This window comes from Blennius ocellaris, assembly GCF_963422515.1.
Source record: "Blennius ocellaris genome assembly, chromosome: 4".
Taxonomy (NCBI): Eukaryota; Metazoa; Chordata; class Actinopteri; order Blenniiformes; family Blenniidae; genus Blennius; species Blennius ocellaris.
Window position 1 is genome coordinate 11,060,721 of NC_137653.1, and position 16,993 is coordinate 11,077,713.

The following is a 16,993-nucleotide window of genomic DNA, read 5'->3' on the forward strand; positions in this document are numbered from 1 at the left end:
ACATTTTAACTGTACTGTCTGCACTGGGGCCTAGTTGCATTTTGCCCTACCGTACGATCCCGCCCCGCTCCGGCTCATACTGCGGTGGGACCACTGCTATAGAGAGATATGTCGACTGACATTTTTGGTCAGAGTCCCGCAAGTAACAAGGAGCTATTCAAGACTGCTTGCAGCTTTAATTACTTTTATTAAAGATCATAAAATGACCAAAATTGTTATACAAATCCCTGCAAAACTGAAATGTCAGAAATGCTCTGATTAAAAAGAGCTCCAGGAAGTTCTTTGAAAAGACTTACAGATGTATTTGCTAGCCAAAACTCCTGAAAAGCCCCTTTTAACCATCAGATGTTCGAATGAATGAACAGCAAGAATGGCAAAAATCCTGCACGTGAGTCCCAGTCCTGAACGCACCAACATGACACTGCATATAGTGACACAAAGCTTCCATTACTCTCCCATGAACAAAAGCAGTAACTCAGAAAAGGTTTTTCTTTTTTTTGTGATTGAATGAGGAAAAGCTCAGAGTCAAAGAAGAAATCATTCATTTGCCATCAATGGATTTTATTAATTTTGATTCTAATCAAGCCAGTTCATAGTACTTCTCCGTCTTTGGATCGAAATAGCATTTCAGGCAAGGATCATAGAGCAGATTCAAATAGTCATCCTCATCCTCTTCCTCACTCAGCAGCTTGTTCCGTCCTGTAACAAAGCCAGGAAATAAATCTGCAACACTTTGCATTGTTCACAACATGCATATGTAAAAGTTATTCTAATTAAATTTGCATATAAAATACATTAATGTAATATTTCACATTTTTTATGCATGCTGGCATGGCTATGCCAGATATGAATAAAGCTCTACTCTGTTAGATGTTACTGAAATTAAAGGAGAAGCTCAGATGGTGAGGTGACCTTCAGACTAAGGGGGATTTAAAAGTTTCTGCCGCTGCCATTTTTTTCCTCATCAATCAAGACCTAAGACACCCGGACCCAGTACCACATTATTGTAGCTGTAAAGAGATTCCCTGTAATCCCCACTACATTAAAGCACCCGAATTTAGCCGTTAAATTGACAGGCTGTTAAACGCTAAAAAGGTTATGGAAGGCTTCGGGTTGAACATTTTATCTTATCAGAACTTGGGCAACAATAATGAAAACTAATTATAAGACACATTGTGTAAGGCTTTTAAAAAATGATGTTGTAAACTGGAAAGGTTTCATCAATTAACCTTGTCGATGTGTCTGGGGGGGGGGGGGGGGGGGGGGGGGCAGACCTGTAATGAGCCTGTCTCCTCTGACCTATGGCGTTAGGTGGAGGACAGAGAGCTCCACTCTCATGGGCTTTTACCTTTAATTAGATACAGTTTCATTTGCTATGTGCAGTCATTGGTTAGTTTTTTTTTTCTTTTTTGTGAACTGTTGAGTGTTAATGTTAAAGCACTGAAACGTTTGTTGTATTCTTACCAATGAAGGGCACAAAATGCAGTCAAAGGGGGAAAAGGGAATTGAAATGAAGGACACTATACCTGGGACTGGACTTTCGCCGTCGTTCGGAGTGTTGCCTGACCTTCTCTGCTGGCTGGGGAGCATAATAGGAGGGCTAAGCACGTCCATCCGCTCCCTAGGGAAGAGACCATAAAGGTAGACAGTCATGACAACACATGCCATTACAGTCACCATCCTACTATATGACATTTTTACAATGAGGTCTCATCATCATGCGCTCTCGGAATCCCATCTTGGCTTCCATTGTCCTTGAGCCACATCTCATACAAACTTAGCCTCTCAGCCTCACAGCTTTACCTGAAGGATCACTTATTAGATTCAAACTCAAGCTGTGACTTCCAAGTAGCCACATATAGCAGAGCGCCGGGGTCCTAACCTTTCCTGTTTCAGTGGGAGAATGACTTCATTTCTCTCTAAATGAGTTTATCTTCCCTGACTGTGATATCGACACGGTACAACTGTACATCAATCATTTTCCAGTAAATGCAAATACAGTGCCACTCCTTTAGTGTGGTTTGTTATGGTGGAGCAGATTCCAACCAGAAGAAACACAAAAAAAAATCATGAAATAAATTACAACTTGAAAGCAATGTAAGATTCATCTGTTAAACAGCTTTTCTAATCATTTTGGTTTTATATCAGCAGTGCAATTATCCATTAACATCTTTTGCCTCTGGACAAAACGGCTCATAAGTGCACATCAGAGCATATTTATTGTACAATATTCAGCTGACAGCAGAAGATTCAAGCGGTCGCCTCTGCTTGGAGATTCTCACTATCGAGATGTGCAGTGACTGATAATGTCACTTGTACTGAAAACAAAGAGCATTCACAAAGCATGCAAAGCATTCATGGTTGGGACACATTTAATAAAGCAACTTCATAAAGCAGCGTGATGCACAGCATAGAATCATTTTCACTGACAGGTTCAGGTTCATACAGTTTCAAGTGTCTGTGTCTGCAGCTTATTTTTTTCCAAAATGATATAATTAATTTATTAATAAATTTAATTAATTAAATTAATTAAATTCCTTCCCACAAAAAAACCCCAAAAAGAAACACGCATCATAACATAGCCAAAATACAACATGCATATTTATGTTTTAGCATCTCAAATAAGTTATATAGCAAGTTATATTATAGCCCATTTTCCAACCGGACATAAAACATCAACTGCAAGTGGAACTGATGACATAACAGTTGGGAAATGTAACTTGGCTGACATTTTTTTTTAATAAATAAATAAATAAATAAAAATGTTTATAACTTAACTACTTTCATAAAGCTGTGCACTAATAAAAAATTAAAAATCATAAAATGCTTTTGGGAACTGATGCCATTTGTAGCATTGAAAAGTTTCAATGAGTCAGTTTTATTCATGTATCCTTGTTGCTCTTCACTGTACGTTTTGCATTTGTTTCGCTTGACAGGTTTAAAGAATTAGAATATGTGTGAGCTGCTCAAGTTTTCTTGCTTCCTTAAGTGCAACCCCGAGGTTGATCAAATTTCTAAATGTTTCAAATTGAACCAGTTCGCTCATTTAAACATTATAAGGAAATCTCCATACAGTATTTCTATAACCGTGTTTGTCATAATGGTTGTGTTTGATTTATAAGGAAAGGGTACGATTAGTAAAGGTAAAGTCAAAGTGCATGAACAAGTGATAGGATTACATTTTCTAACAGGCAACTTCATTTTCATCTCATCTCTATGTGTATTTAAGCATGACTTCATACCATTTTCTTTATTTCTAACCTTATGCCTGCAAAATGATAAAGGACAATTTCTCTACAAAAGCTCAGATTTTTTTCTTCCTCTACCAAGGTATTTCATCCACTCTCACACCCATTTACTGCGTAATAGGAAGGAGCACTGAGAAAAAGTAAATAGAAGCAATTTTCAAGGCCAAAGACCCCTGCAACCCAACTGTAAATTGGACTTCAAACTGTTAAGTGGGACTTTTCAAGAGTGATTAAATCCTTACACCTTAAAAGGTAGGCATTAAAAAGATGCATGAGTAGTTTTCAGCAAGTACAACACAACAATTAATTATATTGAATAGCTTTGCAAATATCTACATTTGCAAAACAGTTGTAAAGGCGTTATTGTTTGAAAGTTAGTTTAGCAGTTCACAATAGGTCTTTATAGTAAAACAACTGCATTGCTACCAAAAATTCCTCTGACAGCCTTATTTTTGGTGTTACATTTGCAATGCCAGCCACAGGCAGAAAGAATTATCACGCGCTAAGAAACATGTTAAAATGCTCGAAAAGGCCTGGCAACATTAATGCAGAGCAACAGAAGCATTTTAGCTGTCAAGGAAGCTGTAGCTCTCAACAGCAAGAAAGCCTTGCAGTGGTGCCAGGATGCGCAAAAAACACCACGATAGAATTCTCTGTAAGGGCATCTCAGGATGCAATGCCTAAAAGAAAAGAAAGAAAACAACGACAAATCCTGTGCAGCTGCTATTCAATATGCAAATGGCGGCTTGCTTCAAAGTCTAATTTCAGTGGTACAGCTGTGGAGGCTGTAGAGCTGTGCACGACAAGGAGAGGAGCCTGTTTGAGGCGGTTATCAATAGCAATATTCATTTCAGTGGACATTCAATCAAACAACATCATGTTGCCGAATATTTCAACAGTTGAAAGGAAATTCACCAGTCCAAAAAGCCAGAAAAAAAAAGAAGAAAAAAAAGCAACCAAAATCTGCAAAATGTTCTACTCGATGCCGATGCTCATTGTATGTAATAAAGACTGAAATTTGCTGTGAACAATAACACTAACAGAAACAATTAAAAGCATGGGATACTACACATGTTCACAGCACGCTGCCTTGCTTTTTCATCAATAAATCAAAAGTGTTAGCGAGGAGGAGGTTGCATAATTAGAAGAGCGGTACTGTGATGCAATTCCTTTGTCTTCTTTTGTAACACGCCACATGGTTGTGTACACCCACAAAGAGACGGAGACGCGCAGGGACACGGCTGTGAATTAGCAGGCCGCGGGGCGATACGACGTCTCCAGAACCCTCCAAGGAGAACTGGATCCACCCAGACGCTGCCACAGTTGAGTTGGATCTTCAGATGTATACGAGGGGTTTGTAGAGCGGCATTAGATAATAGCTGGGATTCAATTTGTGAGATTGCACCGTGTACTGTAATATGTTCAGTCAGTTCATCAGAAGGGTTGCATTATTGAAGAAGTTATTGAAGGTATTCCATTTTCACTATTTGAGAGTTTCTCTCACTTCGACCTGTAAATCAACACACTGAACTTGTTCCAAAAGCTTTTTGACTCAAACTCTAACTAAGCTATTTTCGCTCTCTCAAAACATTATGAAAAATAGAAACTTTCAGGAGGGTTACACAACAGATCATTCCATTCCTACTTGCCTCGATTACTCCTCATTCCATTTATTCAAATTAAAAATTCTCATTATTTTTCCACCACCAAATAACAATCTGTTGTGTTCAACACATTTATTACCAACTTACCTTTTTGACCAGTCAGGTTACTTTATTACTTTCACTTTCATTTCCTGCTCAGACATGCACATGCATCTCTAAAGCTGACTATTTATTGAGCACTTTGAAATATTCCTTTCCCTGCAGCAGTGTAAGCTTCGTCACCAATGTGCTTGTTGTTTTGTTTTCAAAACTTCATTTCAGTTCAACTTGCAGGTAAAGCAGGGTGAAATATTCCCCATGGCTATTTTAGAATATAAATCTCCAAGCTCTTCCAAAGCAGGAAGTCCCCTATAACAATACAGTGAACAAGAACCTTCCTAGTAATTATATCTGACAGTAACTTTTAAAGAGGTGAGAAATCGCCTGCAATCGTGTGATGATGGCAGGAATTAATTTATACGTTTTGTTAAGCAGTTAAAATCAATTCAAGTAGAATCAAGGTAAAAATAAGAAATCGTTTAAATAGTCATTTTTGAAAATTATCCACATGAAAAGCAGAGAGAAATAGGCATGCCAAAATCATGCCTGTCGCTGTAGCTTGCATAAACGCTACGTTTGGTGTTATTTGGCTTCTTTTGTTCGCAAAACTTGAAATTGGCTTCATAGAAAATATATGAAAACACGGATATCTATATGATGTATATGATAAAAATCACGGGAGAACTAATAGCACAGCTGTTCTCTTGACACAGACTCTGAAAATCTGTACATTTGAAACTCGCACCAAAGAATACCTTCTGGACATGATATAATGACTTCCAAATTGGCACAAAGGTGACATTGCACACTGATTTACAAAAAGGCTGCATCGAAGAGTTAATTTCACTCCGTATCTGTTTGCAGTAATAAATATGGAATTTTGGAGGAATATTCCAGATCATGCAAATTACTGCTGAGAGATTTATCTATAAATGTCTACCTTGTTTATATGATTGATTCTGCTTGATGTGCAGACGCTGCTGTTATTGTGACGCCACACACGTCTTACCTGGGGCTTGACTGATGGAGGGGGGTCATTTCCTTTTGATAGTGGTGTCCCTGGTTTGCTGGCTGTTGAACAGGAATGTTGGAGAAAGTGAAAAGCTGTTTAAAAATGTCATCAAATACTAAAATCATCCTTACAAAACAAAAATTAAAAAAAATCCTATTGAATTTGTTATTTTCCTTGATCCAACAGTAAGGCCGCTTCTTCTAAGTTAAAGCACAAAATAGAAAGACACACACACACACACACACACACACACACACACACACACACACACACACACACACACACACACACACACACACACACACACACACACACACACACACACACACAACACAGAGGAATTTAATTTAATTGAAATTGTATTATTTAAATTCAGAGTGACCTGTCTTATTCAATCTCGGCCAGAAATAAAGGTCATGTTGTTTGCCACCATTCAACCAAAGGGACAAATGGTTGACAAATGATGATTCTGCTCAATAGAAATACTGTTTTCTGACTCACACGTGTCACAGGCTTTCTTTTTTTTGCCACTGTTGTCCTTTTGAAAAGTTTTATTAAGACAAAAGTAAAGCGAGACAGTGTGCCCTCTGACATTTCATTTCCTATGTGATTCAGCTTGAATCCTTAAGACTGAAATGAAAAGCCATAATATTATATTTTGTGTGGAATCAATTTAAAAATAATGCAGCAGTAAAAATTTTAAAGATTGCTCTTTTGCCTTTGTGCTCTTTAGTAAATGCTCGTACAGTATGGTGAACCTACATTAAGAAAGTCATTTGAGACATATAATTCTTTCAGCTTTGCGTCCCAAGAATACAATTAAAATATGAAGATTGAGCTTTAAACCTTTTCTAAATACTTCAGTTTTGATTTTTACATTTAATCTTGGCATTAGCACTTAAGTTACAATATTTCAAGTTCATTCCACGTGAAAGTGTTTAAGAAAGTATACATTTGAGAATAAAAACGTCAGCCCAGCCACCACTGAATTAATCCGTTTTCAATTGTCTCAGCACCTTGTTAATTTTAACCCTAAATAATAAGTACAGGGTCAGTGTGAACATGTTTAATCAGTACTGAAAGCAGGGTCAGTTAACCCATTTATGTTCCAGATATAGGAAGAAGGAGATTTTTCAGTAAGTTATAGGAAATGTCAAAAGACACTTTTCTATAGAGTGATAATGCCAAGCCGATGAGGAAGTAAGGCTTTGACTAGACACAAGCCGGCATCAATCTTTAGATCTGCCAATTTAATGTTTTAAAAAAAATATTTATTCCAGTTGATCAGGTCAGGGCGAAAGGTCGAAGTCTTTATTGTGTGCTGTGGCAATGAAAAAAGTCAAGTACATAAAATCAGATTTTCCTGCAAACTACAAAATCAATGAAAGAACACAAAAGCAGCAGCACGACACAGAAAACATGTGTGACCAATAACAGGCAAAGAGACTAAGATAAACAAACATAAACATAAATTCTCTTCAGGTTATCAAGGTCCTATAACTGCTATAGTTAGTTCGGTCTTTTAAAAAGTTGGTCTTTGCAGTTGCAAGTATAAGAGTGTTTGGTAAAGATAGCGATTGTTTTCCTTTGGTGACGAAGTCATTTTCAGCTGCAAGAAGTACAAGTATATTACGCTCTCCATCTTGTCAAAGCCAAAGACAATAATATGGCCTCAGGAGGCTTTTTAAACATAGTGCCTGTTCGAGGCTATAAAATAACATGGCTTTCATGAAGAAGCAGCCATGTTGCAGCTGTAGTCCGTGCATTGCTTGAGTTAATTTTAGCTATCTGTGTGATCCCCTGGTGACTTTAGGTCATTCCTTTCTTAAAATAAGACCAGTCAAAAAATTGCGCCCTGTGGAATTGTGCAGCTAATATGATCCGATGACGATAAGATACCAGCCGGAGAAAATCTGAGAGCATTGAATTACATGTATTATATTAAAATAAGCGCTTCACATGGCCATTCATTCTTCTTAGGACACTGGCGCAGGCTTCTTTTGCTTGTGAATATATGTGATCGCTTACAGTTTCTGAGACAAGTCCTACTTCTTGGATGAAGCTGGTACATGTGTGATTGAGACTCCTCATCTATTGTCATATTGACACTTGAACCACTCAGTCTACAGACCTGACGATCCCTCACGGTTCCCTCTGTCCTCTATACTCGAGTTGAATGAGACAACAATAATCTTTGTCTTTGTGCAACATTGTCCCACCATCTGTATCTGTCAGCAGTGGTAATAGTAAACATAAAAAGCTCACAATGCGAGTCACTGTCAGGATAAGGGAATACTTGGACAAGTGCACTGCACTCCAGCGTTGTACCAAATAATTATTTTTCCACTTTACAAGCATAGTTATCAAGGCAGTTTCACGAATATGACAAGAGTTTGAACTCCTCCCTGATGCATTTTTCTTGTATTTATTCTCGACATACAGGTTCCAAATGTTTTTTCTTGTTGTATCTGGTACGATTAAACTACATACAGAGCAGTAATATATTAACAATTTTAAAACCTCTCAACTTTTCTTCAAAACGAGGTTTTCTATACACATTATATTGGACATGAAATGAAAGAGAAAGAACATGCATCATAAAAAAAAAAAATCCATGGCTTTTTAATATAAGGAAACGTACTGTCTGTTGCAAGAATAAAATAAATGTATGCTGAATTTTATTCCATCACACAACAGAAGACTGAGGCAATGATGCATATGATCTTATTTAAAGACATTTTGTAGTTTGAGCTCATTAATTATTTTGGGAAATCATTTTGTTATTGATTGAGCAACATATTTTTGTCATAGCAAAAGCTGTGTATTTGATGGTTTTCTGTCACGTGAAACAACCTGTTATGCTGCTCATGCTGACGTGACATGGGGCACAAATTCAACTGAACACTGTTGCGCTGTCTCATGTCTCATAAACGCATCACATGTAGACAACAATATTAACAAATACTAATAGCTAATACTAATACCAATAGCTCTCTTTTGATATCCGCTTGAGTCATTCCCCCATTTGTAGATGTCCTTTCTTAATTCTAACATGACAATTCTTGCTTCAGTTGTGGGCCCACAGAGAGAATATTTAAGTCATCAAGGATCACACACCAACGTGCCTGAAATTGAAATTCACACAATCATTCAGTCAATAAGTAGAATCTTTTTGTGTCCAACCTAGCAAAGCAAACAGCACATACAATTGCCTGGGGGTGGAGTTGTGCCTGGGCTGGAGCTGCAGCAGCACCGCCGCAGTGAAAATAGCAACAATGACATGAATGACAGTAGTGGGAACCATTTGAATCCCAGAATCCAGCCTGAAAACTGACTTGTCACTTCGAGTGAAGGAGTTCTATCCACAGACAATGACTATTTTTTTTTTAAACTTCTATAATAGCCTTGTTTCTATCTTTGACAGAAATGTATTACATCCTTTTAATTTGAAGGTTTTTTTTGTTGCAGTGTCTGCTAAACGTGATTTACAAACAATGTTTTATTTTTAGTGTCTTTATTTATCCTCTTTTATTTCTATTTACCAGCATTTTATTGATATACTGCTGGTGGTGCTGTTGCCATACAGTATGCATTTGGAATTGTAAACACTGCAGCTGATTGAACAACATTCCTTCAGGTCCTGAAGTTAAATGTTCTCCTGCCCTTGTAGAAACTGTAAGTACTATTGGGTGTAGTGATACATGTTTTTAATGGTGACTACATCAGTATGTCCTCAAAAGGAAGCATTAAATGATAATCCCTGTGGTAATATCACTATTCATCATGTGCTGCATGGATTTTGGTACATTAATAGATACCTGCATGCAGAGAAATTGTAAAAGACCTTCTAACTCAAGAATATGTAATGATAATATTCATTGGGGATCCCACAGTGGACTCAGTGGAGCCATCCAAGGTAGTGTTCTCCCTTTGTGAGTCCAACATGCTTATACTAATGGACCATAGATCAAAATGACCTTCAGTAGCCAGGGGCAAACTATACAATCTTTGAATTCTAAAAAGACTTCTGGGGATAATTTTTATATGACCTAAATAATACCGAATCACTGGGGGGGACTATGCATATTATTTCAGTGTACTTTTAAAAGCTGGTTGAGGCCAATTAATGTGTTTCATTCTCCATTGCTTTTTTTTTTTTTTAAATGCAGAAAACACATTGGAGGAAGAGGTACATTAGCACATCATTGCGGTTCAAGTTAGGGCTTGAAGTGTAAATTAGCAAAGGGAAGGATCAGCTAGGAAGGTCAGAAAATTATATTGCAGAAAGGAGAAAGAAAAGGAGGACAACTTATTAGTAATTGGAAGTGGCAGATGAGCTGTAGCTGTGGTACTTGTTCGGGGAGAGTCAACATTAAAAGATTAAAAGGATCAGAGTCGAGCAGTACAGACCGTTGAGATGTGAGTCCATGCGCAGGTGTCATCGCTGCTCATGCCGACGCTGACATTGCACTGGTGGATCTGAGACGCACTAAAGCCTGAGGCTCTGCATTCATCTTCTTCTTGCTCTCTCTTCCAGCTCGCCAGCATTCGGAGCTCCTGATCATCATCCCCATGCATCCGTGGACTGTCAAGGAGGCCTGAGTTGTAATGGCTGGAATCAATAGACTTCAGCATCTCCACTTCTTCTTCCTATTAATATATGACCCAAAGGACAGAGCTATCTTATTTGGAAGCCATCCAACATATGATACTTAGCATTTAGTCACATTTCAATAGCCACAATAAATCCTTAATGCCAGTGTGTAAATTGTATCGTAGGATATTTTGTGAAAACAACAACAGAGGTACCGCCACCAGAGTAGACAAAGCTTAAAGCAGCACTGGACACCTGAAGTTGTTTTGACTCTCTGAGGAAATGTATTATAAGAGTGGATCTATTAGTTTAGTATAGTAACTTGATTGGTGTGAATTCTGTGACAAAGTGCTAGAAAGTCTGGAGTTACCCTGGTGGTGAGTCAATAGCAGTCAATAAACCAAGGCTACTGGGAGGGAAACAAACTCCCTGTCATACTTCTCAGACAACCTTTCAGTCAAAGCATTCACTGCATGCTGCCTGCTGGCGTTGGCACAAATCAGCAGTCAGGAGCTGCACTGATGAAGGATGCTGGGATATCACTCAGCAGTGAGCTGTATAAATGCAGAAATCAACAGCCAAGTGACAGATCTCCCTTCAGGCCCTGTGATCGCTGCAGTTCACTATCCTCTGATCCTGAATCTCTTTAAGTAGGGCAGAGGCCTACCTCAATTTGTAACAAACCATACTCTAATCCTCCACGTCTTTCCACCAGTCCTCTTTAGTTGTCCAAATGAGCAGTGAATACACATCACAAATGGGAAAGATAGAAAGGCAAACCACTGTCAGAGTTTTTAATAAGTGGCACATTGTAGCAAACGTGCAGTTTATTAAACAAAGCTGCATTAATTAGTTTTGAGGACAGTCTAACATTCAGTCCCTTCATTATTCTGCCAGTCCTCCAGGAACTCTGAACAAACATATCTGTGTCATATCTTTGGACCCTGCCAGGTGCTCAGTGTTTTTCTTTTCTGCACTTGATATCTTTCTGTCTGGTGTTTGGAATGGAAGAAATAATGCACCATTGATTTATCAAGGACTGTTTCCAATGGAAACAGTAGCCAACAGGAATTGTTGAAAGTTGCTGAAACGCAGGTGTATAGTAATTGTGTATAGCAGAAATCTCAAACCGTTCACTTAAAGGACTTTCAGAGTGTTGGTTATCAATTGGCTAATGATTTTAAGTCTCTACCTAGCCCCTTACATTTGGGACAATGTTAGATTTTTGATAAAAATATGTATGATGAGGACTGAGCCTAAACAAAATGTTTAAAAAAATTACTTCGATGGAAAAAAATCAGTCACGTGCATTCAATGTAAAATGGATTTCTGGGGTGAGAAAGTTTCTTTTTGATGGTGCGTGTGACCTTTCAATGTGATTGCATGCCTTGGAGCTAATATCAATCAACAATGTTTTATGCAGCTCCATGATGTAGTATTAAACATGTGAATGTCAGTCACAATGTCATAGGTAATCAGGAATGAATTGACAGCTGTTCAGTTCATTTTAAGGAAAAAAACTCACAAAATAATAACAATGGTGCTGCTGTGAGGAACTTAAATTGAAGAATCAAATTAGCCTCGAGGAAACATTATGGCTGGTAAAAGTTTTACCTGGTGCTGCTTGTCATTCAATTCCAGTTCTTGCAGGAGTTGTCTGGAAACTGAAATGATTTTCGGATCGAGAACCTGGTTTGCTTCTTCTGACCCCCTCGGAAAACAGTTGTGGTCGCGCCAGATCGGTGAGATGCAGCGGGGGGCGACTAGCTCAGCCAAATTGGCGCTCTTCCTGGGTGGAAACGACATCCTGATGGCAGATGACTCCCTCTGTGATGTTTGGTTGAAGGTAAAAGATTGGAAATCCTGTTGCTCGTCCATAGCTGTTTCAGGCGTTCTGGGCGTAGCAGAGTTGGACACTCTAGTTTTTATTTGAGGCTTGAACGCAGCATAGCTGTTGTCCTAAAGAAAATGAAAATGTTAGGTGAACATTTTTTGGGGAATGTGTGTCATTGCTGATGAAGCCCTTTTTTATGATGATTATCTCACAAGTTCTTTAATTGCTTTTAAGGTTTCAGATATTAGTTAAACGACCATAATATTGTTTTCATCTCTTTGATTTGATGTGAGCAGAACAGACCAATTGCTGAAATTGACCAGGTGCATAGCTCAGGATCAAATTAACCTCATATTTATGAAGGTTAATTACAGTTTGTTTTTTTTACTGTGATTCTACACCACCAGCAGATTAAAGTTTTACTCTGCGCATTACACTTTTTTTAACCTTGCAAAAAATTAAGGCAATATTTAACTGTCGAATTACACAAAGAAATACTGCAATGAAAAGTTGTGTTTTTGAAATTCAAACAGTCATTGCACAAGGGCTATTTGCAACAAATCTGACAGTCCAAAAGAGAAAAAGAAGTATCAAAATGATCACAAAAAGAATTAAAAAGCTCTCACAACAGACAATGGGTTCCATTTTTAACCTTTACACTAAGCTGCATAAAGGTGGTAAATGTAAAAAAAAGCAAACAGAATATTTCACCGTTAATTATTAGAACATAACATGCATACTAAATGTGTTTTCCTCACTTTTCTGACGTATGAGATAATTTATTATGGTGTGTTTGAAAATTCTCTGTATCATACAGAGAATCACAATCACAATAGTTGTACTTATAGTCAGACTACCAACACAAATACATTTTGAAGTGTCTATATTAGTGTCTACTGTTAAAGCGTCTCTCCTCTATCCCCTCACTCCAACTGGCCAGCAGAAAAGCCACCACCTCTGAGTCTGGTTTCTGCAAAGGTTTCTTCCTGTTAGAGGAAGGCTTTCCTTTCCACAGTCGTAAAAATATCTGCTTGCTTAATTGGATTTGTTGGGTTTTTCTCTATTAAAAGCACCTAGAAATTACTGTGTTGTATTTCGTGCTATAGCAATAAAGTTGAATTGAATTGAATTGAATTAATATTATAGACTTCATTTCACTTGAATTGAACTGATTGCAGCTTTCGATTGCAGAGGCGTCTCAATGTGTCTCTTTGTTCAGTTATCATTTGATGAGTTGTCTTCTTTCATCTCGAAGCTTTGTGAGGGGGTGAAAGGTTATCATAAGCACTTGGAGGGTTTTAGCTCACCGGCTCCAGCACCATATGTTATTTATTTTCTCATCTCTTTCAATGCCTCATCATTTTCATGATGGCAAGTGAATGAACAATGGACCACATCTATTATTGAAGCCCTTGCTACGGGTGTGGCTGTGACCATCAATGAATAACTGCATTTCTTTCAGTTACTGCTGCAATAAAATCTACCTGTTTCAATTGAAGCCAAACAGATTTTAATTAGATCCATTGTTTTTCATCCTTTTCTAAATATTTCAGGCACTTAAAGTGCATGTCTTTGTTTTACTTTTAATGTTTCTCTATGTCTTAGTGCAAACACTTACTCAAAAGAACTGTATAAACCTGATGCAACCTCTTGAAAGATAATACTGCTCCAAGCTGAGAAATAAGTAATTTGCCATAAATGAATCAAATTGGAAATCAGGGCAAGCTGTCTCAGATATCACCTGAGCATAGTGTGGTTTGTTACTATTCCTTGGGTTGCACAATATGGTAGATGACAGAGCTAAAGAAATGACCATTACAATACACTGTCCCCCAAACTGTGCTCCTTTAATAATGGACTTTTAATGGCTTCTATAGTTTGGAACCGAACTGGGCATTAAATGGACCACATCTGGCCCTATGTCCCTGACTGCACCCCGAGCGGTCACTGAGAAACAAAGATTGATGACAAAATTAGTCTATATGATTTAAAACGACTGCTTTTGTTTTGAAAGTGGATGCTTGGCGTATATCGATTTCTCGCATTCAAACTGGAAGTTTGGTTTTTGCTGTGTATAATGGTATGGTGGTGGTAGGGGGTGCTCACATTCTAAATAATAATGCTCACTTTCTAAATGATCGGTAAAGAAAATTAATATAGAAAACATGAAGATGCCCAAAGTGTTAAAAAAAGTTATTCCTTCTGAGGTTTCAGATACAGAGCATTGGCACCGGATTTACTGTTTACTCTGCTTCAACAGAGAAAAATAATATATTTGTCTCTTCTTCCTACAACTCCAATAAGCACTGCCACTTCAACACATTTCAGAAAATATTAAACATACCTGACAGTGTCATTATTAATATGAAATGGTTTAATTTATTATTTTTTGTCAAAGGGCATTTGTTTTTCGGTCACACCTAATCCTTTGCCACCAGTGAAATTATTTGGAAATGTGGACAGAAAACCAAACCAAATGAAATATTTGAGAAATACCAATGATAAAATAAGTAGCCAAAGAGAATTAGTAAAGAATATAGTTTAGAAGCATTAGGTTTCCATTCAGCTCTGTGAGTCATGATTCTGGTTTCAACATCAATAGGTTGGAAAGCAAAGAAAGAAAAGATGATATTGCACAAACCTGAGCTAATATATAATTTCTAAAGAAAACTGTCAACTGTACTATGGAAGAAAAGGTTAGCTATGCAGTTTACAAAGGTCACCATGAAAAGATTCGCTTTTCTGAAACAAGCGTGTTTCATACAATAGAGATCAGTCTTGTTCCCAAAAATCCAAACATGTGCCCCAATCTAAGCGGGCACACAGAGTCACTGAAAAGTGCAAGACAGCCTGGTTTAACCATACGTACAATTTATGCATTTAAGGATAGATACTTGCGTGTCAGACATATGTTAAGAAGGTATTAAATGAAGCTAATCAGCAAGACAACAAAACGAGGACCCGAGCTCTGAATCCTCATTATAATGTTTTAAATAAGTAAAAGCAATTAGCATTTCTTTGAAGACTAGTCCTTGATAATCATAATTCAAGTTTAATTTCACAGCTCAGCATAAAAAAAAATGAATGTTCTTTATCACAAATCTCAGAATCTTTAATATAATATCTGATGATAAATAACCTCAGTGACCTTCGAAGTGAAATTACAGCTCACAGTTTGTGTTGAGCAATATGAAACTTACACGTTGAATAGTCAATATGATGTGTGCACAATCATACTTTACTGAGTCAATTCACACTGCAAAATTAGAGGTGGGTACTCCAGAACTGAATGGCCACAATCCCCCCTGTTTTCAATGTCTTTCTGTTCCAATGCTACTGGCTTGAATGAATGAGTCATCATGAAACCCTTAAAAAAGCCAGATGACAACACTTTCATTACAGTCAGATGAGCTAGAGCAGGAAAATGTTGAAAACACTCAGTCCAAAGGCCGGCTTGCATCAGGGCTCTGAGCTAAATTCAATGCAAAATCTGATCTTTGGCAACGTTAACAGTGTTTGTGTTACAATGCAGATTTGTTTTTGTTTTTTTCTTTTCAGTTGTGATCTTGTCTGTGCTTATAATTTCATACTGACGTACATCTGTGGTATATTGACTGAATGACAAAAACGTTATGTGATTCTGAAAGCACAGCATGCTCGCATCGCTCACTCTTATAGAACAAACTCACCTCATCACTTTCACTCCCAATAAAGTCATCGTCAGGCTGGGCAACACGCCGCCCCTGACTTTTACTGTGAACCCGAGCATTTCTCATTTCCATCCTCCCCTGGTCATTCTGCCCTTGCCCTCGTTTGGGTGAGTGAGGCGGGGAAGAGAAAGTGAACACCTCCTCGTGCAGGCCGAGCTGGGGCTTGGGCCCCTCATTAGTCTCCCCGCTGCTCCAGACCAGCAGGTCAGGAGACACACCCGACCAGATCGAGTAGAGCTGAGATTCTGCTGGTGTGGAAGTGACATCTGAACCTTCCTCAGCAGCACTGCTGCGACTCTCATCTAAAAGAAAAGATTATAAAAGAAGATTTAAGTAATTTTGTTCTACTCCTAGCAAAAAGACATTTCAGGGCGCTATTGTTAATTCTATACTAATACTGATGAATGACTGGTGGCTACAATTACACATGGATCTAATTACAGTGAGTAACAAATCATTTTGTTTCAGTGTCGTTTTCATTTTACTTCAGTATATGCACATAATAATATGAAACAATATGTATGGTCACATTTATGTCGAATTGGCTGCCATGCGTGGCAATGAGTTCATGTGGCATCGATGTGTTTTTATATATCAATATTTATGGTGTGTCAGCTAATAACACATAGATGAGATTAGAACCAAATAAATCTAACCAGCAATACACAAGACAATTTACAGCGAGGAGAGTCAAATATATGTTTCTATTTTGAAGGTTGAACTTGGGAGCAATAAACATTTTAATTAAGGCTGAGCAAAAAAAAAATGTTCATGAAGCCATTTTTGAGGATTGACAGTATGAATGATAGTTTTCATCTTCATTTTTGTTCTCCATTCTTTCCGGTAAGATATATCAGGTTGATGTAGGTGTGAGTGTGAGTGTAGGTGAGCT

The 16,993-nt window shown here is 37.9% G+C and overlaps 1 protein-coding gene across 1 annotated transcript in view; it reads right to left on the reverse strand.

The window, feature by feature from the left end:
• Window positions 1-16,993, reverse strand: part of cfap20dc (CFAP20 domain containing) — a gene marked incomplete at its 5' end in the record, with an annotated part of 35,075 nt that overhangs the window by 10,708 nt on the left and 7,374 nt on the right. Inside the window, 6 exons of the mRNA XM_080495409.1 lie at window positions 587-699; window positions 1,527-1,621; window positions 5,961-6,022; window positions 10,374-10,613; window positions 12,172-12,516; window positions 16,081-16,403. Coding sequence (XP_080351535.1) covers window positions 587-699; window positions 1,527-1,621; window positions 5,961-6,022; window positions 10,374-10,613; window positions 12,172-12,516; window positions 16,081-16,403 — 1,178 coding nt within the window. The remainder of the gene's footprint in view (window positions 1-586; window positions 700-1,526; window positions 1,622-5,960; window positions 6,023-10,373; window positions 10,614-12,171; window positions 12,517-16,080; window positions 16,404-16,993) is intronic.